At 44.2% G+C, this 23134-nt stretch overlaps 1 protein-coding gene across 4 annotated transcripts; it reads left to right on the top strand.

Moving 5' to 3' along the window:
- The first annotated feature begins 665 nt into the window (after positions 1–665).
- On the top strand, positions 666–21292 carry EIF2D (eukaryotic translation initiation factor 2D). 4 transcript variants are annotated; one of them, XM_005540640.4, is made up of 15 exons: positions 666–848; positions 1755–1945; positions 3677–3760; positions 4725–4815; positions 7540–7647; positions 9825–10078; positions 10576–10693; positions 12740–12785; positions 13214–13317; positions 13438–13587; positions 13954–14043; positions 15837–15932; positions 17183–17303; positions 19173–19347; positions 21089–21292. In XM_005540640.4, the coding sequence occupies exons 1-15, from the start codon at positions 793–795 to the stop codon at positions 21157–21159; spliced, it is 1755 nt and encodes a 584-aa protein (XP_005540697.1). In that variant the 5' UTR covers positions 666–792; the 3' UTR covers positions 21160–21292. The 4 variants fall into 4 exon arrangements, 3 of the variants coding, with proteins under 3 accessions (XP_005540697.1, XP_005540698.1, XP_045252005.1); XM_005540641.4 differs by lacking the exon at positions 13438–13587; XR_012432361.1 differs by lacking the exons at positions 13214–13317; positions 13438–13587.
- The last annotated feature ends 1842 nt before the right edge of the window (positions 21293–23134 follow it).

Genomic DNA, 23134 nt, shown 5'->3' with positions numbered 1-23134 from the left:
GCAATTCTCCTGCCTCAGTCTCCCGAGTAGCTGGGATTACAGGCATGCTCCACCATGCCCGGCTAATTTTGTATTTTTAGTAGAGACGGGGTTTCTCCACGTTGGTCAGGCTGGTCTTGAACTCTCGACCTCCGGTGATCCGCCCGCCTCGGCCTCCCAATTATTTTTCTTTTTTCTTTTTGTATTATTTATAGAGACGAGGTTTCACCATGTTGCCCAGGCTGGTCTCGAACTTCGGGGCTCAAGCGATTCGCCCGCCTCGGTCCCAAAGTCTGGGATAACAGGCTTGAGCCACGGTGCCCGGCCGAAGCCTGAACTCGTGTTTTTGAGTTCAATTATTTTTGCGGAATTGAATTGAACCGAACCGAGTGGAACGGGAGCTTGCAGAGAGCTTCTACGCAAAGCAGTTCCTAAGGTTAATGGAGTGGAAGAAAACAAACAGAACCGCTGTTGGCGTGACCGAGTCGCTGCTGAGTGCCAAACCGGAGCTGCTCGCGCAGACGCAGAGCCAGGCCCGCGAGGGGATGGGACGGTGGGCAGGGGAGGGGCGTTCCCTGGGCCCTGCCCCTCCCTGCCCTGCTTTAGTTCCAGGCATCGCCACTGGGGGCGGCCGCGGCCTCCCCAGCGGCAACGGCCACGAAGCTGCGCGGCCCTGGTTTCCAGCCGGGCCTTTTTCGCGGCCGGGCCCCAGCATGGATACCCTTAGAGCTGTGGGCCTGGCAGCCGCTGCGCCCTCGCTTTCTTGACATTCCCTGACTTCTGTGCTCTCTTCCCCAGGCCACCCCAGCAGACATGTTTGCCAAGGCCTTTCGGGTCAAGTCCAACACGGCCATCAAGGGGTCGGACAGGTGAGGGAGGAAAGGGGCCTGCTCTGCCACCAGAACAACCAGACATCTCTTGGGCCCGGCTGGCCCATAGCCCTCGCTATTCTCGGCCGACATCCTCGGGTGGAGGCCGAGGGGTATGCCAGGGAAGGGACCCCAGGAGGCAAGGGTGGGTTGGACACATTTTGAAGTGAGGATGGAGGGGGACCTGGCTGTCTTTTGGATAGTCTAGTGAGTTTAAAATAAAACGTAGTTAAGACAGCGTTTACTGTGTGCAGTCACTATTTAAGGGGTTGTGGAGAATGCAGAAATGAAGGAATACGGGATTCTTGCCCTCCAAAGAGATTAATACCCCTTGGAAGAGATCGGATGGGATACCAAGAATTAAAAGTATAAGAGAAAAAAATGACTAGTGATTACTTCTGGCAGGAGAGACAGCTGGAAACTGAGGTGGGAGGGAATAAGGCACATGTGGTAAGAAATGTATCTGTTCAGACAGGGTCACAAATGGAGACTGTGTTTGAAATTTTGTAACCAATGCTTTATAGTTGTCTGTAGGTCTCATGGCATAGTTATTTAATCATAAACTGACAGATTTGCGAAGCACATATGAGAAAGAAGTGGGCCCAAGGGCTAGGCATGAAGTCAGGAAGACAGGGCTGTTTCCTGTGTCAGGCTAACTTGGATTGTGCACTGGGCCTGTTTCCCCACCCATAAAATGGAAAGGCATACCCCAGGAATGAGTGAAAATAGATGACAATGGATGAAAAAGAATTTAGGATGTTTCGGAAGAGTGTATGAGACTAGGACATCATAAACCAGGCAATCTTTCTTTTGCCCTTGTGATTTTATAGTGAGCACTTTTGAGTTCTTGATATTTATTAAAAGTCTGTACAGGCAGCATTCACAGTGCTGGTGTGCTTTCTACAGGAGAAAGCTTCGAGCTGATGTGACAACTGCTTTCCCCACCCTTGGAACTGATCAAGTCTCTGAGTTAGTACCTGGAAAGGAGGAACTCAACATTGTGAAGTTGTATGCTTACAAAGGGGATGCAGTGACTGTGTACGTGAGTGGTGGTAACCCCATCCTCTTTGAACTGGAGAAAAATCTGTATCCAACAGGTATGACAACAGGATGAAGATAGCCATTACCATTAGGTAGTTCTTGCCTAACATCTGCTTCTCTCTGTTTCTTCCATTAACCTGTCTTGCATAAAATAAGCAAGCACAGAATCTCCCAATACCATCCCCAAGGATCTTTGTGGACTTAGTGTTCCTAGAATTGAATCTTCCAATTCTAGGACGTAAAAGGTTTTCTCTTATGCAAAACCACTATAGGAGGGGTTAAAAAAGGGCTAACATAGTAAGTAAGGGTGGTTGCAAAGGGAAGTTCTGAGATGAAGGAACAGTGGCTGAGAAGTTTACAGTGGGTTGACTAGGGATAGAGCAGAGGTCTTGAAAAGCATGGAGTTTCAGGGCATGTCTCCATGAGGCGGAGTCTTGCTCTGTCGCCCAGGCTGGAGTGCAGTGGCGTGATCTCGGCTCACTGCAAGCTCTGCCTCCTGGGTTCACACCATTCTCCTGCCTCAGCTTCCCGAATAGGTGGGACTACAGGCGCCTGTCACCACGCCCGGCTAATTTTTTTTGTATTTTTTTAGTAGAGACAGGGTTTCACTGTGTTAGCCAGGATGGTCTTGATCTCCTGACCTTGTGATCCACCTGCCTTGGCCTCCCAAAGTGTTGGGATTACAGGCGTGAGCCACCGCACCTGGCCAAAAATATATATATTTTTTAGAGACAAGATCTTACTCTGTCACCCAGGCTGAAGGGCAGTGGTGTGATCGTAGCTAACTGTAACCTCAACCTCCTGTGCTCAAGGGATCCTCCCGTCTCAGCCTCCTGTGTAGCTGGGACTACAGGCATATGCCACCATGTCTGGCTACTTTGAACATTTTTGGTGGAGACAGGGTCTCACTGTGTTGCTCGGGCTGGTCTTGAACTCTTGAGCTCAAGTGATTTTCCTGCCTCAGTCTCCCAAAATGTTGGGATTACAGGCATGAGCAGGGTGCCCAGCCTAAAAAATGTTTCTTAAGACTGTCTGTAGCAGGATTTTCCTAAAATACTGAAAAGAGATACTGTAATAGGAATGAAGCTGGATTGATAAGCTACGTATCCAGCTGTTTTCATGATGTTCTTTAACCATATGTCTCACAGGGATTTTTTAGGCTTTGAGTGGCTCTCTAGGAATCTTTGCCTTCTCTGTCACAAATCTCAGGGACTCAGTCTCCTTTTCTCTTTTCCATAGCTGCTGACACCTACTTTGTAACTTGGGGCTTTTCATCCTCCAGGGTTGGCTGTAACAGTGCAATGCAATATCCGTAGGCCACTCGTGCCCCTGATCTTACGTCCTTGCTGTACCTGAAGACAACCACAATGCTTTTTGACCTAGGGGTTTTTACTGCTAATCACTATGGAAACAGAGGGGATAAAAATGGTAAACATGGGATAGTTTCCAAATTTTATACAGCTGGCTTCCTGTTCTTAGGCTACTTGCTTCTGAAGCCATAAATAAAAGCTTCATTGGTTCTCTGCCCTCACTTTTTTGTCCACTGTGGCCATTTTCTGCTGCTGCAATCCAGGTGCCTCCAAATTTCAAGTGACACTCAGTTCCTTAGGTTTTTTCCTTCCTCAAAAATGAAACCTCTCTGGGCATCCCCTTACAACCTTCTCTTTAGCTTTGAGTTGAGTTTCTTTCCTGTATTCTAGTTAAAGCGACCATAGTGTTAGGTTTTTCCATTTCTCGAAAAGATTGGCTTTTTGGTAATAGTGTTTTCTGGATGTCTTTTTGTACAGTGTACACGCTGTGGTCCTATCCTGATCTTCTGCCAACCTTTACAACATGGCCTCTGGTACTCGAGAAACTGGTAGGGGGAGCAGGTAATAGGATTTTCCTATATTCTGGCTATTGGCTGAAACCCACTTAGCAAAAGCCAACTGGTGTAATAAACTTACCCATTTCTTGTGTTTGTGTGGTTGAAAAATGGAATTTTTTCTCCTATTCGTTTTATGTTTCTCACTTGGCTGGTTCCACAAGATCTCTGGGCCTCTCTGGCCCTGTTGTAAGGCTTAAATAAGTGTTGTGAAAGTACTTTGTTAGCCACCATGTGCTATACCATAAATCAATAAGCTGAATTTAGGAAATTAGGACAAGACAGATCATGTTATAGGCTACTCAAACTTTTTTTTTTTTTTTTTGAGATGGAATCTTAGGCTGGAGTGCAGTGGCATGATCTCGGCTCACTACAACCTCTGCCTCCCAGGTTCAAGGGATTCTCCTGCCTCAGCCTCCTGAGTAACTGGGATTACAGGAGTGCGCCACCACGCCTGGCTAATTTTTGCATTTTTAGTAGCGACAGGGTTTCACCATGTTGGCCAGGCTGGTCTCGAACTCCTGACCTCAAGTGATCTGCCCCCACCTTGGCCTCCCAGAGTGCTGGGATTACAGGTGTGAGCCACTGCACCTGGCTAAAAGTACCTCTTTTATGTCAGGAGAATGTTAGGAGCTGAGTCTGGAGAGGAAGTGAAGGTTCCCACTTCTGACTTAGAAACCACCATTTGAATAAAAATAAATATCCTGCTATTGGATGGGCGAAGGGGTCATCAAAGGCATAAGCTACAGGCATAAGGCACTGCACCCAGCCAGGACACTCAAACTCTGACCTTTAACCCCCTGAGGGGAGAAGGTCTGATACTGAAGTTGCTATTTTTCATTTTTATTATGAATAACATAGTTGATACCTAATAACTATTTTTTCATTGAGTGAGTCAGGAAATGAAGTAAAACACAGAGTTAGATGGAGGCCGAATGCAGGTTGTGATGTTTTTGTTTTGTTCGTTGCAGATTTGATGCTGCCTGGACTAGTGATGCCCCCTGCTGGTCTGCCTCAGGTACAGAAGGGCGACCTCTGTGCCATTTCCTTGGTGGGGAACAGGTACTGTGCCAGGCAACTGTGCCTTTGGGGGAAATACTTGTGTAAAAGAGAAGTTGGAGGGGAATAACAGCTTATAAAGCATATGAACAAAAGAGTGAAAGCAAAAATCGGTTTTGGAAGAAGCAGAGTGGGCCAGCAGGGGAATGGCAGCAAACCTATGGGGAGTCCATGCATCTCGGCAGAGTATATTTGCTGTTTGCTGTTGCTGCTCTGTTTTCTTTCAACTTAGCATTTTTATTTTATTTTATTTTATTTTTTTAGATTTACAGAAGAGTTGCAAAGATAGTAGAGTTCTGACATGCTCATTACCCAGCTTCCTCTAATGGTAGCCTCTTACATAACCACAACATAGATTATTACCACCAAGGAATTAACATTGGCAAAGTACTGCTAACTAAACTACAGACTTTATTCATATTTTCTCAGTTTTTTCACTGGTGTGTTCTTTCTCTTCACATATCCAATGTAAAATACCAATTTGCATTTAGTCGTCGTGTCTTCTTAGTCTCCGTCTGTTTGTGACCTTTTTTGTTTTTTCGTTGTCTTTCATCACCCTCATGCTTTTTCCCTATATCCATATCATTATCCTCATCTTTTAATTATTTTTGATAGCTTTATTGAGATACAGTTTATATACAGACAGGATCTCACTCTGTTGCTCAGGCTGGTCTCAGACTGTTGGCTTCAAGTGATACTCCTGACTTGGCCTCCCAAAGAGTTGGGATCACAGGCATGAGCCACTGCGTCTAGCCTCCACTGCTTCTTTTTAAAAATAAGAAGTAATTGTATGAACAACTCTGAAAAATTAAAAGCCCCCCTTACCCCACAATCTTTTTCTCCTGGAAATAACCATTATCATTTTGATGTGTGTCCTTCTTGTTGTTGTTCTACACATATATACATGTGCGTATAAAAATACCTGGCTTAGGGTGTGTGTGTTTAAAATTCAAACAAAATTATACTGTGTATGTGTTATGTTTTCACTTAATATTGTGTGGACATTTTCTTTTTTTAATTTTCATTTTTAAACTGTTACATCTTAGTATTTAAATGTGGACATTTAAATACTAACTTAATACACATTTAAATTTAACTGTGTGTTAAATAAGAACACACAGATCTGCCAAATCTTTTTACCTGTTGTGTGATGATGGAACAGGCCCCCTCCTGGTGGACGTTGAGGTTGCCTCCAATTTATCTCTATTACAAACGTTATCTTATTGATGCCTCTAGGGACACTGTTGCCAGTATTTTTCCAGAGTAGATACTAAAATGCAGAATTGTTAGGTTGAAGATCATGTGTATTTTCTGTTTTCCTACAAACAAGCTGTATCAGTTTTTACACCTACCTGCAGCATATATGGAGCCTATTTCCCTATACTTTCACCAATACTGGATATGATGAGTCATCTTCATTTGTGTTATCCTAGTGAGTGAAAAATTACATCTTACTATTTTTTTTTTTTATGGAGATGGCCAAGGTGAACTCGTTATTTTGATAGAGTCTCTCTTTGAGAGAGACAGAAAGAGCGATGGTAGGCATGATAGGGGTCAGTGTTCAAAGTTCTTATTTCTGCTACTCATATTCTTCTATTTTCCTTAAATGCTTTGGAACCAAGCACCTAAAAACTTTTGTTTACCTGTAGCAGAAATTACAGTTGAAAAGAATGATGATGTTACCATTTTTTTCCCCCCATATTCTATCTGAGATAGGAGGAAACTATGTAAATGAATATTTGGCCTGTTCACTTTAGCCTTTAGAGTATATACGGGGGTGGAGCTGTGGATGGTTTGTGGTGGGGGTAATGATATGAGGGGTTGTTAAAAATACAAGTCATGTTCAAGACTGGAGTTCTTAAGCCATTGACCTTTCAGGGGTAGATGAGAAAAACCTTTTAAGAACTGGGAAAGAAGCCAGATTCAGATTTTGTGGCAGGAACTGACCTATTGGTACAGTTAGCAGAGCTGCCAGGTATAAAGTAAGTTCAAGTGTTGGGAACTCTCACTTGGACCCTGGCTACCTTGCCAGGCTTATGTATTATTCCCCCACTATTATCCAGCTAGTCACCCATCCTTACAGGCAATATCTGATTGATCAATGCTTGAGTAACACTGGGCTAACAGATTTGTCATCTGGGCTTTGGAAGTTTCTGTAGTTACTATATATGTGGTTGTTTTTGATATCCTGGAAACATCCAGTTCTTAGATACGTAGTTACACTGAGCAATCCCTCTTATAAAGTCAACTCAGAAGGAACTTCTCTAGTTGGCACCACTGTGTGTCTCTTCCCTCTTCCCTATGGCATCCCTCAGCCTAATTTATCATATATGAATTGCCTCCCCTTTAAACTTCCTTGTGGGATGGCTATGACTTCTTTAAGGTAGAGGAGATAATTTATATTTTTGAAATTAATGAAAGGGAACATTAAATATCCTTCCAAGACCTACCTGGATTTAATTCACAGCAGGAATAAAACAAAGGCAGTGATAAAGTCAACAGAGGAGTTCCTAATACAGAAGTTTAATGTTTGGTCAAGGGATTTTTGAAAGTAATATTTATAGGTAATCTAAAGAAAACTGAGAGTGGACTGAGTTTGGTTCTATGATACAAGACCTTCAAATTGGTAAGGTTGGTATTTTTACCACATGTGTCAGAAGATGATCCTAACATGTGCCCTTCCCATAGGCTTTCCCTGACCCTGGTCTCTGGCTTCCTTCTTCTTAGAGCCCCTGTCGCCATTGGAGTCGCAGCCATGTCCACAGCTGAGATGCTCACTTCAGGCCTGAAGGGAAGGGGCTTCTCTGTGCTCCATACTTACCAAGACCACTTGTGGTGGGTACAGAGTTTCTTTTGTTTTACGGAGAACCGGGGCAGCTGGGTAGAGGATGGGGCCTGAGATTCAGGAGTGAGAGTGTTGGTCCTAGCCATGTCTTTAAGCAAGTTGCTAACCCCAGACTTTCATTTCCTTGCCAAATATAAAGAAAATATTTTTTCCCCTGCTTGGACAAGTAATGAGAGAGAACTTTATTTTCTAAGTGAATTATAAATCTTAGACCCAAAAGAAGGCCTTAGGGATCATCTGCTCTCCTCTCAATACAGTGATACTCACTTTTTTATAGCCCTGGTCAATCTGGCCCTAGCTGCCATGCACATTTTAGGCATCATGTGGCCCCATGATGAGTGCTTCTGAATCCAAATCATGGCAGGGTAGACCTTTAGATACCAGGATTATAACCTGATTACTTTTATGTTATTCAGATTTCACATTCCAGACTACTCCTCCTCATGGAAGTAACGCATTCTGACTGTAAAGGTTGCATTCTTGAGACCCGTACCTGTTCATTTTCTGGTTATTTTATTTTCATTTTAGCAAAACAGTAAGCAGTGATTTTCTCAAAAAACACATTTAGCGAAGTATTGTGGCCTGTTGATACAAATTCATTCTTATATTTTCTAGCCCAGTCTTGGAATTACTAATTTTTTTTTTTATTTTGAGATGGAGTCTTGCTCTGCTGCCCAGGCTGGAGTGCAGTGGCTTGATCTCAGCCCACTGCAAGCTCCGCCTCCCAGGTTCATGCCATTCTCCTGCCTCAGCCTCCCGAGTAGCTGGGACCGCAGCCGCCTGCTACCACGCCCGGCCAATTTTTTGTATTTTTAGTAGAGATGGGGTTTCACCGTGTTAGCCAGGATGGTGTCCATCTCCTGACCTCATGATCCACCCGCCTTGGCCTCCCAAAGTGCTGGGATTACAGGCGTGAGCCACTGCACCTAGCCTTTTTTTTTTTTTGAGATGGAGTCTTGGTCTGCTGCCCAGGCTAGAGTGCAATGGCGCAATCTCAGCTCACTCCAACCTCCGCTTCTCGATTCAAGTGATTCTTCTACCTCAGCCTCCCGAGTAGCTGGGATTACAGGCATGTGCCCACAACAGCCAGCTAATTTTTTTGTTTTTAGCAGAGACAGGGTTTCACCATGTTGGCCAGGCTAGTCTCGAACTCCTAACCTCACGTGATCCGCCTACCTAGGCCTCCCAAAGTGCTGAGATTACAGGCGTGAGCCACCACTCCCAGCCAGAGTTATTAATTTTACAAGTACTGTCTGAGCCCTCCTTTGCTGGAGGTACAACCTCGTTTTAGCCTGTTTTTAGATATTTGAGGGCTGATGACTGATGTTCTCCTAGCACCTGTTGTTTAACTAGCAGTCTGGGCAACAGCAATCAAGGTCAGGTTGTCTAAGTTATTTTAGCAGCAGCTGCTTTGGTTCTCTCCTTGCACCTTGAAAAAAATATTTATGGTATTTAGCTGATCAGAATAGCCTAAACATACCCTTTGGCTTTACTGTGAATAATACTGAGAAGCCTTGCCATAGCTATTAGTTAAAACTTAGTTTGATTTGCATGATGTTGGCTAAGATAAAGCTTTTTACTGCTCTGTGTGCTTTGCTATGTGGCATCTCCTTTTTTCCTGTCTTCCTAAGGCTTAGTGGCATAAAACCATGGCAATCTCTGCTTTCCACGTTAGACTGCATTTGATGTAACACAGAAGCCACTGATTTTGCAGGTCCAGGTGTTTGTGTTTCATTACATATGCTGAACCCTGGGTTTGCATTTCACCAAATAGATATTACAGATGCATTTGTGATCTTAATGTTCATATTTAATTCAAATTGGTTTTATTATTAACTCAGATGAAGGGAACATTTTTGGGAGTTTATCTTAAACTCCTTTAATCTCTCTCAGTCTTGGGATGTCTATTAATAGTATTATTCTTTTGGGATAGGGAGGAGACAAGATTTATTCTCCCCATTTCAGAGATGAGGAAACTGAGGCATGGAACTTTTGGGGGCCCGGAATTAAAAGTATGCTTGAGATGAAGGCACAGGCTCTCTGCCCCCTCCTGGCCACTTCTGCCTATTGGCTGTCTGCTGTCTCTGACCTCACTGCTGACTCTTCTCAGCAGGGTTGGAGAGTATTGGGGCTGCTGCTTGATGTTTCTGACATGAGATTTTTCCAGGCGATCTGGAAACAAGTCCTCTCCACCTTCCATTGCTCCACTGGCCCTGGATTCAGCAGATCTCAGTGAAGAGAAGGGATCTGTCCAGGTGGACTCCACCCTGCAGGGAGACATGAGGCACATGATCCTGGAGGGGGAAGAGGAGAATGGGGAGGCTCACCAGGCATGTGAAGAGAAGTCTCTCTCAGAAGCCCCAGAAGACACCAGCACAGGGGGCCTGAACCAAGACTCCACAGATAGCAAAACGCTTCAAGGTATAACTCTAGGAGGAGAAGAGCCCATGTCCCCACCTCTCAATTTAGGAGCCTGACGAGCTCCACTCCACTGCTGACTAGAATGGCCGTTAAGCTCCCAGGGGAGGAGGGGAAGGTCCTTATTTTCTGTGAGGGTGGCACAGCAGCCCTTTCACATCTTGTTTTTGAGTCCTTTCCACGTAAGTCATGTCTTCCTGGGTGCTAATCTGCCCTGGCATTTGCCTGTTTTCAGCTACAAAGCCCTCCAAGGTTTCCTCTGGCTCAGCTTCTCTGGGTGAACACTCCTAGCTTGGTGGGACTTTGTGGCTTGACTCCTTCTCTGGGGTCAACCCTCTTGAAAGGCTCAGTGCTCAAGAGAGGCTGGGAGCTTTGGTACCTGGGAATAGGTTCCTTTCAGAGCCAAGGGGGCAAAGTAGGGATGAAGCTGGGGGTTGTTTTCTTGTACCAGGTGTTCTGTATCCCTCAGGAAGGATGTGGCTCTTGTCTTTTCCCTGCAGAGCAAATGGATGAGCTGTTACAGCAATGCTTCTTGCATGCCTTGAAGTGCCGAGTCAAAAAGGCTGACCTCCCTTTACTCACCAGCACTTTCCTTGGCAGCCACATGTTCTCCTGCTGGTATGGAAGGCACTGATGTGGGCTGGAGGCCGGGGCCGGGATCTCACGTGTGCTCCTTGGTAGTAGGACAGAATGGGGCCGATGCAGGGACTGGTTGAGGGACATGCTGTGGAAAGAGTGGAGGGGAAGGCTTATCTGACAAATATATTAGTTCCTGGGTTCTAAAAAGTTAATTCTTAGCTTGCTGGGCTGTTAAAACAAAATCTTAAATTTTAGCCAATGAAAGGATATTAAGGACTGGAAAGTTAAAATTCCTGAGATTCTGTAAACACTGCCTCTGCCATGGGGTTTCTGGGCAACCTCACAAATCGGGCAGCGTGTCCTGTGCAGGAAGTGTCCCAGGGCAGCCTCTTTGTCAGCAAGCTTCTTCTGGAACATTCAGCCTCCTCACACTTCTGAAAAGTATGTGGGGGGGCCACATTAGGTTTTATTAGGAAGAAGAATTGGTGTGAACACCCCGTCCCGGCCCACCCCATCCAAAACACAAGTCACCAGGAGAGGTAGTATTGCATGTGGATAGAACCTGGATTTTGAAGACAGAGCCATCCGGGCTCAACTGCTAGGTCTCCAGGGTGTTCGAGCGAGGTGCATTTTAGCTTGTTAGTGGGCTTCTCTGGGTCCTAATTTCTAATAATCATGGGATTGCTGTAAAGATTACATAACCTGAAATATAATAAGCATTCAGTAAATACTATCATGTCAGGAGGTTTGCTTATTGATTTTTACCCTGAGATTGAATTTATTTATTTATTTATTTTTTGTTTTGAGACACAGTTTCACTCTGTCACCCGGGCTGGAATGCAGTGGCGTAATCTCAGCTCACTGCAACCCCTGCCTCCCAAGTTCAAGAGATTCTCCTGCCTCAGCCTTCCTGAGTAGCTGGGATTACAGCCACATGCCACCATACCCAGCTAATTTTTGTATTTTTAGTATTGATGGGGTATCACCATGTTGCCCAGGCTGGTCTTGAACTCCTAACCTCAAGTGATCTGCCTGCCTCAGCCTCCCAAAGTGCTGGGATTACAGGCGTGAGCCACTGTTGCCGGCCTGAATTTATTTCTTTTTGAGAATCTGGCTGTGATTTTTTTAAAAGGTGATTCTTAATGTAATGTCTTCCCATTTATATTTGGGCATCTTTAAGCTATCCTGTATAAGTGTAGTGTCTGGGGTGTGTGGAGGGATACTTGGTAATCTGTCCTGACTTTCTTGGGTTGCAGATACAGGGTAAAGGGGGCCCCTTCTCTGTAGGATAAGATCCTGGGGTGGATTCTAGAAGGACTCCTCGAGAATCCACTGCTACTACATGTCATGTTTTGAGAGAAGATGTAAGTTCTGGAGAGAGGAAAAGATCATAGCTTTTATCAGGAAAGTCCCCTCCAAAACTAATTGCTGTAGTGTAGGGGTCAGCACGTTTTTCTGTAAAGGGCCAGATAGTAAATATGAGTATTTTCAGTTTTGCAGATCATACCATCTCTGTTGCAACTACTTGATGCTGCCATTGTAGCACTAATGTGACCATAGACAGTAGATAATTAGTTGGCCAGACCTGACCCCAGGCCATGGCTTGCTGGGCCCCACTCCAGGCCTGGCTGCCCACGGTGTGAGTTTGCTGTTGCAACTTTGGAGGCCACAGAAGGTTGTCTGGTGTGGGAGGAATCTAAGGTTGTATCCAATGCAGTAGCCACTGGCCACATGTCACTATTTTCAGCTTAAATTAATTTAAAGTAAATAAAATTTAAAATTCAGTTCCCTTGGTCACAGTCACACTTCAAGTGCTTACTACCCACATGTGGCTAATGGCTGCCCTGTTAGATAACACAGAGAACATTCCACATCTGTGAAAAGTTCTGTTGAACAGCATTGATTTAGAATGTCCCATAGTCTGTGCCCCTCTCTGATGTCACCCCTGGGCAGACAGTTCTGGCACAGTGGCCTCTCTCTGAAGGTGGGGCAGGAAGGCTGAGGAAAAAGGCCCTCCTCTCAGTGTCAGGCAGGTCCCAGCATGACTGCTCGTTAGCTTAACTTGCCTTTTCCATCTGCCATCAGCCCCGAAGGACGACAACTGGACATAAAGAAGTCAAGCTACAAAAAGGTAAGCAAGGATCTTCTTTGCAGATCCCATGCAGAGAGTTGTGTAGGGGCACATATGACATAAGCCAGATGGACACTGGGGAAGTCCTGTGTACCGGGCTCAGGCTAGAATTAAACTTTTTGACTCTTAAGTATAAGGGGGAAGAAAGAAACTCTCTCTGGGCTGAAGCAGTTGGTGGCACCCACTCTCCTTTCCCCTTTGATCCCTTTATATCTGATTAGAGTTCTGAACGGCCTCACTAATTAGTCTCTAGCAGCTTCTTGCTCCCTGACCCTCAGGTTGGGGGCCTTCCAGTTCCTGGTTGATGAAGGCAGGGGCTGTCTCATATCCCTGCACAGTCCCTGCCTAGCTCACTCTGGCACATCCTGGGTGCTCAGTATGTGTGTGGAATCAATGAAGTCCCCTACCACTGGCCCTCTCTCCCTTAGCTCTCTAAGTTCCTGCAGCAAATGCAGCAGGAGCAGATTATACAGGTGAAGGAGCTGAGCAAAGGGGTGGAGAGCATTGTGGCTGTGGACTGGAAACACCCAAGGTGAGTGCAGGGGGCCTGTCACTGTAGCCCAGCTGGCCCCAGGGCACCTGGGCCACGGACTGGGGATTGCTGAGATGCTAGTATAAAATGTGTTTTTTCTTTCCTTCTGCTGGGTTTTAGGATTACATCTTTCGTCATACCCGAGCCCTCCCCGACCTCCCAGACTATCCAGGAGGGTAGCAGGGAACAGCCCTATCACCCTCCAGATATAAAACCCCTCTACTGTGTCCCAGCCAGCATGACCCTGCTCTTCCAGGAGTCTGGCCACAAGTGAGTTTTTGGAGAGCAGCCCTTCTCTGCCTGCTTGGTGTTCTGGCCTACAGTTCCTCTCAACCTGAGTAGTGCTCTTTTGCAACTGGCAAAACCTGCTCTGCCCCTGTTCCCTTCTCCAAAATCCAGCTTCCAGCCTCCTTCCCTGGGCAAGTTCCTCTGGACTAAATGAACGAGTAGGTCTTAACCTTTTCTGCCTGTAATTATTCTTCACATGGTCATGCTCACTTCAGTCAGGAAAAGGGAAGAAACTAGAGGCCGAAAGCTAAGGAAAGTCCCCTGCTCGGCAGGGAGTGAGTCTGGGCATCTACATTTTGTCTCATGGCACAGCATGAACTAACCCGTGGGTCACTTCTCCTCACCTAGGAAGGGGAGCTTTCTGGAGGGCAGTGAGGTCCGAACGATCATCATTAACTACGCCAAGAAAAATGACTTGGTTGATGCAGACAACAAAAAGTGAGTGCATGAGAAGCACTAGATCTGTCTTATTGGGTTTTTGTCTTTAGCAGACATAGACACATTTGGGGAGGGAGAATAGAAAACCATAGCGTCTTGGAGGTAATTAACACCAGTGGTTTCCAAACCATGGGCTGTGGACACTCAGAGTTATTGTCTGGGGTGTTCAGATCCATGTATGCTATCAACATTGACTACAGACTAGGTAAATATTCTCTCACAAATACCCATGAATCATCTTTAATTGGCTATTGTGAGGAATAAAATGTAAGCTTACAAAGAATTTACTGAAGTCATAGCATTTGGTATTTATTTTTATTGATATTTGTACATATTTATGGGGTGCATGTGGTATTTTGTTACATGCACAGAATGTATAATAATCAAGACAGGGTATTTGGGGTATCATCACCTCGAGTATTTACCATTTCTATGTGCTGAGAACATTTTAAGTCCTCTCTTCTAGCTATTTTGACATACACAATACATTGTTAACTACAGTCACCTTACTCTGCTCTCAAAGATTAAACTTATTTCTTCTGTCTAACTGTATGTTTGTACCCATTATGGTATTATTTTCTTAAAAGGGGATACAGATGGTAAACTACCAGATGAAGAGAGTTCCATTGATTGTTTTTTACTTTAATGGCCAGGCACTGTGGCTCGTATCTGTAATCCCAACATTTTTGTAGGTCAAGGCAGGAGGATCACGTGAGGCCAGGGGTTTGAGACCCACCTGAGCAGCATGATGAAACTCTGTCTCTACAAAAAATACAAAAATTAGCCGGGCCTGGTAGGGCATGCCTGTAGTCTCAGCCACTTGGGAGGTTGAGGTGGGAGGATTGCTTGAGCCCAAGAGGTTGAGGCTGCAGTCAGCAATGATCTTGCCACTACACTGTAGCCTGGGTGATGTAGTGAAACCACATCTCAAAAAAAATTTTTTTTTTTCACTTTTAAAAAAATCATCATGATAAAAAGTTGAGACATACCAGCTTAATCTAATACCTTCATTTTATTTTATGTTTTATTTTTATTTTTGAGATGGAGTTTTGCTCTTGTTGCCCAGGCTGGAGTGCAATGGTACAATCTCTGCTCACTGCAACCTCTGCCTCCCAGGTTCAAGCGATTCTTCTGCCTCAGCCTCCCAAGTAGCTGGGATTACAGAGATGTGCCACCACGCCCAGCTAACTTTTGTATTTTTAGTAGAGACGGGGTTTCACCATGTTGGCCAGGTTGGTCTCGAACTCCTGACCTCAAGTGATCCACCCGTCGGGCCTCCCAAAGTGCTGGGATTACAGGTATGGTGAGCCACCGTGCCCAGCCTAATTTTTGTATTTTTAGTAGAAACGGGGTTTTACCATGTTGGCCAGGCTGGTCTTGAACTTCTGACCTCAGGTGATCCTCCATCCTCAGCCTCCCAAAGTGCTGGGATTACAGGTGTGAGCCACTGCACCTGGCCAACACCTTCATTTTAAAGATCCCCACTTCTTTCTTTCTTCCTCACTAGCCAGTTGTGATGCTAAGCTTAGAAAGCTTTGTTCACATGCTTAGTAGCTAAGGCTTCTGATCTTCAAATTTATCCCATCTCACTTTCCCTTCCACCTCCTGCTTTTCCTAGGAAAGCATATGTGTACCTCCCACCCATAAGGTACATTGCCTTTTGGACTGTGGGCCCATAATTGATTCATATCCTGAATGTCTATAAAAGCCGTGTGAGAGATGAATCCTGAGTTAGCCTTCAGGTCAGAAGGGACAAGTCTAGGATTTCTTCATTGCCTCTTCTTTCCCTTTAGTCTTGTGAAATTGGATCCCATCCTATGTGACTGCATTTTAGAGAAAAATGAACAGCATACAGTCATGAAGCTTCCATGGGACAGTCTTCTGACCAGGTAACGGGCATTGCCTCTCCAACTTTTCTATCCCCTCCCCTTAATATCGATCACATTGAACTTTAATACTGTCACTATCTTAGCCTTTGATTTTCTTTCTGTAATTCATACCAAGTCAGTGTACATAAACACAGGCTTGAGGAACTGTGATTTGGGGGATCTTTGGAACAATTTGAGCCAATATGACATAGAAGAACTTGAAAGGAAGAACAAAAAGGAACACTAATTAAAAATAAGAACTTCAGGCAGGCCTAGTGGTACATGCCTGTAGTCCCAGCACTTTGGGAGGCAAAGGCAGTAGGATTGCTTGGGCCCAGGAGGTGGAGGCTGCATTAAGCCATGTTCCCATCACTGCACCCCAGCCTGGGTGACAAGATGAGACCCTGTCTCAAAAAAAGAACTTACTCTGTTAAAGTGAGGGCATTTAAAAAAATAAAAAATAAGAACTTCAATAAGATGCAGAAGCAAAAGAAGGCTGGGGATAAGTGTCTTAAAGTCTTTAAAGGAAAAATGTTTAATATTCCTTGTTTTCCACGTAACTGAAAATAGTTTATTATCAGGAGTCAGCAAACTACAGCCCATGGGTCAAATCTGGCCTGCCACCTGTTTTTGTAAATAAAGTTTTATTGGAACACAACCATATCCATTTATGTGTTGTCTGTGCGCTGGTTTTGTGCTATAATGGCAGAACTGAGTAGTTGTAAGAGACCAGGTGACCGCCAAAAAACCGAAAATACTTACTGTCTAGCCCTTTATAGAAAAAGTTTATTGATCCTGATATATGTGATAGCAAGAGAAAACTTAGTTAGATAAAAGGTAGAAACTCCTTGTGGTAAAAGTGGTCTATAAAACACGTCAGAAATGTGAAGCAGCACTCGCAGGCAACAGGCTGCGTAAGGCACATTCTTGAGACAGGTAGTAGCCTCCACAAGGCAGACAGGGCAGATTCTCAAAAGGCCAGGTCAGTGGACTGTTTCCAGGGGCTCAAGTCACTGATGTTCCCATGTTTGAATCAGTGGGTGTCAACCTTGGCTGTACTTTAGGGAGCTTTAAAAAATACGTAGCCCTGGTCAGAGATACAGATTTCATTGATCTGGCTGCGGCTCCCTAGGGATTTGAATAATTCTAATATGCAACCAAGGTTGTGAACCTTCAATTTCAGCCTACACCTAACTGCCTGCTGGTAGTGGGGTATGAGGAAATGGTTCCTGTTGGCTTTATCAGTTTGCAACTCATAACTTCTGCTTCAGGTGTTTGGAAAAATTACAGCCTGCCTATCAAGTGACCTTTCCCGGACAAGAGCCCATTGTGAAGAAAGGGAAAATCTGTCCAATTGACATCACCCTAGCACAAAGAGCTTCCAATAAAAAGGTAATTTACAAAGTTCAAGGATGGTGATGTAATGTTCTTGCCAAGTTCTGGTCTCCCTAATGTGATTGGAGGTTTTAGATCGGCCTGAAACACATCAAAGATTTTTTATGAAACGTGTTTATGTGCCTGGGCTGGGCTCTGTATGAAATAGGTAAAGCTGACCCCGCTCACTCTAGGATTTTGTTTTAGGAAACTTGCTAGAGCCTGGTTCCAAAAGTAAACAAGATTTTATTTTTATTTTTTTCTTAGAAATATGTTATGGGCATTCAGCTCTCACATATTCTTTCACCTCTTAGGCCTTACTCAATGAAAATAACTTGTAAAACACTTGCTGAAGGAACTGAGTGTGTTTAGCTTGGTAACACAAAGTTGGAGGGAACCAGTGACATCTCTCCTCAAATATGTGCAGAGCTGTCCCCTGGCAAAGTAGTGCACTTATTCTATATGCCTTGAAAAGACAGAAATAGGTTATTGGGTGGAAATTCCAAGAAAACAGAGTTGAGTTCAAAATAAAGAACTTTGTAGTAGTGTACAGTTATGAGCATGGGCTTTGGATAGGACTGGGTTCAAATGCAGCCATTGCCTCACTGCCTGACCTTGAATGTGTTACTTCATCTCTTTTTGTCTGAGTTTTACTCTGTGAAAACTGGGGATAATACCTCGCTGGTAAGGCATTTTGAGGATCAAATGAAGCTGAAGCACTTAGAATGTACTTGGCATATAAATACTTGTTTCTCAATAATTGAGAACCAGTAATGATAACCTTTATAATAATTAGTAATAGTCACTATTTATTGAGTTTAATTATGTGCCAGACACCGAACTAAATAATTTTCATATATATAGTTTATTTAAACACTAATTTTCTGTTAATAATGACAAATAGAATTGTCCAAAATTGAAATTGGTGCTTCATAAAATAGTGAATTTTTTTCTGGAGAGTCTGCAAACAAAGATTAGGCACTTGTTGGGGGAGGATGTAGTTGGGGGGTCATGCATCAGGTGGGCAGTTGGAAGAGATATGTCCTCTAACGTCTTACTGATTCTAAGATTTTCTGGGTCTGGAGCCCATTGACAAGCATAAGGTAGTTGGAGCTTTTATAGTCTTTATTGATAGCAGTCATCCCTCACACACCCCTGATAGTAATACACTTTACCATCTGTAGTTATGAATGAAAATTTGTTTTAAAGCAACAAGGAGGAGAACTGTGATATTTTAAAAGCACTAATATTTTTCTTTTTTATCTCAAAGTCACATACTTGTCATTTGTGAAGTTGAGTAACAGAAAAATGCATGTGTTGTTGACTAGATTCTTGATATTAAGGAACTATTGTTTTTTAATTTATTTTTAGATGTGATGATGGTTTTGTTTTTATGTTTAAATGAGTCTTATCTTTTGGAGATACATACTGAAATATTTATAGATGAAATGATCTGATGTCTGGGGAGTTTTGCTTTAAAGTAATAGAGGAGTGGGGAGTAGACAGGGATATAGATGGATCGAAGTTGGCCATGAATTGATAATCGTTGAAACTGGTGATAGGTACATGTGGGTTTATATACTATTCTGCTTTCATTTATGTTTTAAATTCTCCAAATAAAAAAACTTAAAAAAAAAAGGTAGACATTCTATGTGATACAGAGAGTGTCTGTCCCTCTAAATATATAACACATATATTGGATGGGGTAAAGAGAATCAATTTAGAAGCACAAAAATAAGTTATTTGGATTAAAAAATTACTAGGGTTATAGGAAAGGTGAACCATCAGAGAACATGGGCTGAGGAGGCTGCTGAGGCTCCGGAAGACCCTCTGGAGGGAAGGGAATGCAGTCACCACCGTCAGTCTCTGTCCCCACTGTCCCCCCAGGTGACCGTGGTCCGGAACTTGGAGGCCTATGGTCTGGACCCATACTCAGTGGCTGCCATCCTTCAGCAGCGATGCCAGGCTAGCACCACCGTCACTTCTGCCCCTGGGGCCAAGGACAGCCTTCAGGTGCAAATCCAGGGAAACCAGGTCCACCACCTCGGCTGGCTATTGCTTGGTGAGCATCCCCTCTGAAGAGTGGAGGCATTGGTCTAGCTCAGCAAAGACCTTCCTGCCAACTCAACTTGCATAATACACATACACACACACTCTTTCTCTCTCCATTTAGATTTTAGTGGCTAGCAAGAAGATGGAACCAATGTTTGAATCAGATCCTTTGGCTCCTTTGAAATTCAGTGTTTTCTTTTCCACCATTAGAGTAGTTTTCTTCCTGGTTGGTCCCTTTTTATAAAACATTCGGCGAGCACCCAAACTTTTGTGCTAGGTCCATTGTTGGGGTTTTTGCAGGCATCTCTCTTAATCATAATGATGCCGCAGAGCTGTTACCTGTTTTGCAGATGAGGAAACTGAGGCCCAGAGAGGTTCTGTGCCTGGCCCTGAGATGATCTGACTCTTGAGTGATACATCTGGGCACGGAACTTTTTTAGACTCCAGAGTCTAAGTTTTTTTTTTTTTTTTGAGACGGAATCTCGCTCTGTCACCCAGGCTGGAGTGCAGTGGCATAATCTTGGCTCACTGCACTCACTGCAGCCTCTGCCTTCTGGGTTCCAGTGATTCCCCTGCCTCAGCCTCTCAAGTAGCTGGGATTATAGGTGCATGCCACCACAGCCAGCTAATTTTTGTATTTTTAGTAGATACGGGGTTTCACCATATTGGCCAGGCCAGTCTTGAACTCTTGACCTCAGGTGATCCACCTGCCTCAGCTTCCCAAAGTGCTGGGATTACAGGCGTGAGCCACCATGCCTGGCTTAAAGCCTAAGTTCTTTATACTAACTCTGGGTAGCCCAGCCTCCAGTTTGTCCTCACTTCAAACCAGCCTTCACATCTCTGCCTGAGTCAGCTTTCTTAAACAAATATGATCACATCACTCCCTTCTAAAAAACTTTGTATGCCTCTTCAATGCCTTCAGAATTAACTCCTAAGCTCAATAAACAAGACCCTCCCAGCCTGACCCTGGCCTTACCCCAGCCTTCCCTGCAGGCTCTCTCTGGCAGCTCCTACACCCACGTTGCAGGCAGCAGCGGTCCTGGTCTCCTTGCAGTTCCCCAGATTCTCCTTGCATGTTCACCCACATATGCTTCCACCTGGGCTATCCCCTTGCCTAGGATGCCCTCCCACGCCTAAGCCCACCTGACCTCAGAGGCTCACTGGCCCAGCCCAGGGGTCCTGCGAGACCTGTCCCTAAATTAGCATTTTAAACATTGCTAATGTAGCACTTTCCAATTGTGTTTATATTTCTGGTTAATGTCTGCAGCTTGGCTAATTTTTTCTAATGTCTGAACCTCCTGCCAGACTGAGCTGCATGAGCCAGAAGCCTTGCCTTTTTCATCCTCAGGGCCTGCATATAGTAAGTGCTCATTTAGGCAAATGTATTCCATGGCCTATGGCATGTTACTTCTAGACAAGTTAACTTCTAGAATTGAGCCCCTTTATGTGAAGAACCCCATAGGAGGTACTGAGAAGAAATGTTATGAGGAAGAGAGAGGAGCACAGACTGAACAGACACATTCTCTCTCGTGAAAGAATTTTAAACGCTTGAAATACACCCAGAAAGTAGCTCTCAGTGTGAAAATTTCAGAAATATACACATCAGCCTTGAGGTGTAGGCGTAAGTGGTCAGTCCCGAAGTTGAGTTTGAGCTGGGTGGAATGGCATTGTGAGACAACGGGGACTGGTGGAGGGCCAGCTGCGGAGCCAGGTCATGCTCCGCTGAGGAGTGTGTGCTTTTTGGATTGTAGAAGAGTATCAGCTCCCTCGAAAACACATCCAAGGTCTAGAAAAGGCCCCCAAACCTGGCAAGAAGAAGTGACAGACTCTTTTGTCTCACGTGGTGGATCCATTGGAAATCCAAGCTCTGGGCTGGTAATTTTTATGAGCATTTTCAGCTTTTGCAAATACAAAATATAATTCTTTACAAAAATAAATTTTTATTCTAATCTAAATATGACTTCCCTCTGTTTCCTCCACTTAGCTAAAATGTTGTACTAATTTTTGAAGTCGGGAGTATTCTAAATGGACAGAAGAGGCCATGGTGGCTGCCTTTCTGCCCACGTGGTTTCAATGATTTCATTCCTTCCCTGCTTTCCAGGCAGGCCAACCCATTCAGAGTTCTGGCAGGTGGAGCCTTCCGCTTTTTAAACTCCTACCAAATATCCTACTGCCTAATTAACTTCCTAGCCCCAAAATAGTTCCTTCTCATCTCAAAGGGTTAGTCACATAGAAAACAGAACCCAGCTATTCTCTGTCATCAATCAAAGCAACAGAAGAAAGAATTGACCCTAAATTGCAGCAGAATTTAGGCTAGATAGAAATCAGAAACAGTACAGGCATATCAGGACATGGGTTTCTATAGGACAGTGATTCTTCCTCAACTTTAGGACACTGCCATTAACTGGTAAATTTGTGATGTAACTCTAGATGACAGCTTTGTTACAGTGAAGAGTCTTATCCAACACATGCCCTCTTCAGCTCCAACTTCTTAACGTGGAGGTCATGGAAGGGGTCTTTAATAGGTCTTTAGAGGATCCATGAACTCCCTGAAATGGTGCACAGATTTTGTACGATCATTTTCCTGAGAGAGGGACCATGCTCTTGTCAGATTCCCAAAGGGATCACTTGAGGCCAGAAAGGTATAGAACCACTGCGCTGGTCCCTGCTCAGTTTATGGAATCATTTCTCTGACCGGATCTCTGCTTGTACAATAGGAGGGAGAACTGGGCTAAATTCCTTGAGTTCTTGGGTTTTTCCATTAAGAGACAGTTGCACTTCAGTTTACTTGTTTCTTTCTCTTCTCGGTTTTTCTCCAATTAAGAAGGCTTAAAAATATCCACAGTATCCACAAATTGCCCATTTGAGGCTTGAAAAGGAAAAAAGGAATGGGTTTGAAAATGTGTGTGTGACGCCTCCTACCGTCTGTTATCAGGCCCGGAATAGGCCTTTATACTCATAAGTAAACTCCTTAATTTCACTAATCCTATCTCTACCGGCATGAGCATATGGAACTAGGAAAGGGATTTCCAGAAATTGAGCCTAAACAGGATCCTGTTAAAGCCTTTGGCCTGCCAGAGTCTGATGGAGGGATTATGATCTGTATAGTAGTAATGAACTATGGTCCTTATGTGAATACAAGTAAAATATAGCACTGTGCAAAGTTCTTTCACAAAGTTAATTTGTTTTGCACGATCTTGGAGAGAGTGGAGGCTAAGAAAGGTCATGTCCTGCCTTGTTGATCTCTGCTGAAGACACAAAGCCAGTAAGTGGTAGGGCTGGGTCTAAAATGAACATCTACCCTTGATTGTGGTTTGACCCACAGTTCTGCCATGACCCAGTGCTGTCCAGACCTGTGCATTGAGTGTTTTTCCAGTAACGGTGACACATTTGCAACTGAGTCATCTTCCCTCTCCCCCTGTGAACAGCATAGGGACATGTTCAAAGGCAGAGTAGAGTCAGACTCTGTAACAGGTTCTTTTTCCTATGTGCTAAGTCAGATAATCTGTATCAATGTCAAACATACAACTTTGAATTTATTAACCCATGCCATAACCATATGAGTTTCAGTGAAAAGCAGAAACTGCTTCATTTTTAGACTTTGGCAAAATCATTGAAAGATACGTTTCGTGGAGGTCTAGGTGAACAGAAATGTTACAGATGTGCCCCATTCTTGGGCAATTTTAAGGATGCTTGTTGGATATTCATTCATTCTTTGGGCCCTATTTATTGCATTCTATGTGATCAATACTGGAAGGCAGGCAAGAATTTCTTTGTAATAACTTTAGTGTGGTTAT

This window comes from Macaca fascicularis, chromosome 1 (genome assembly GCF_037993035.2).
Source record: "Macaca fascicularis isolate 582-1 chromosome 1, T2T-MFA8v1.1".
NCBI lineage: Eukaryota > Metazoa > Chordata > Mammalia > Primates > Cercopithecidae > Macaca > Macaca fascicularis.
The sequence above is the reverse complement of the archived record's forward strand: the minus strand, read 5'-3'. Positions and strand labels throughout refer to the sequence as shown.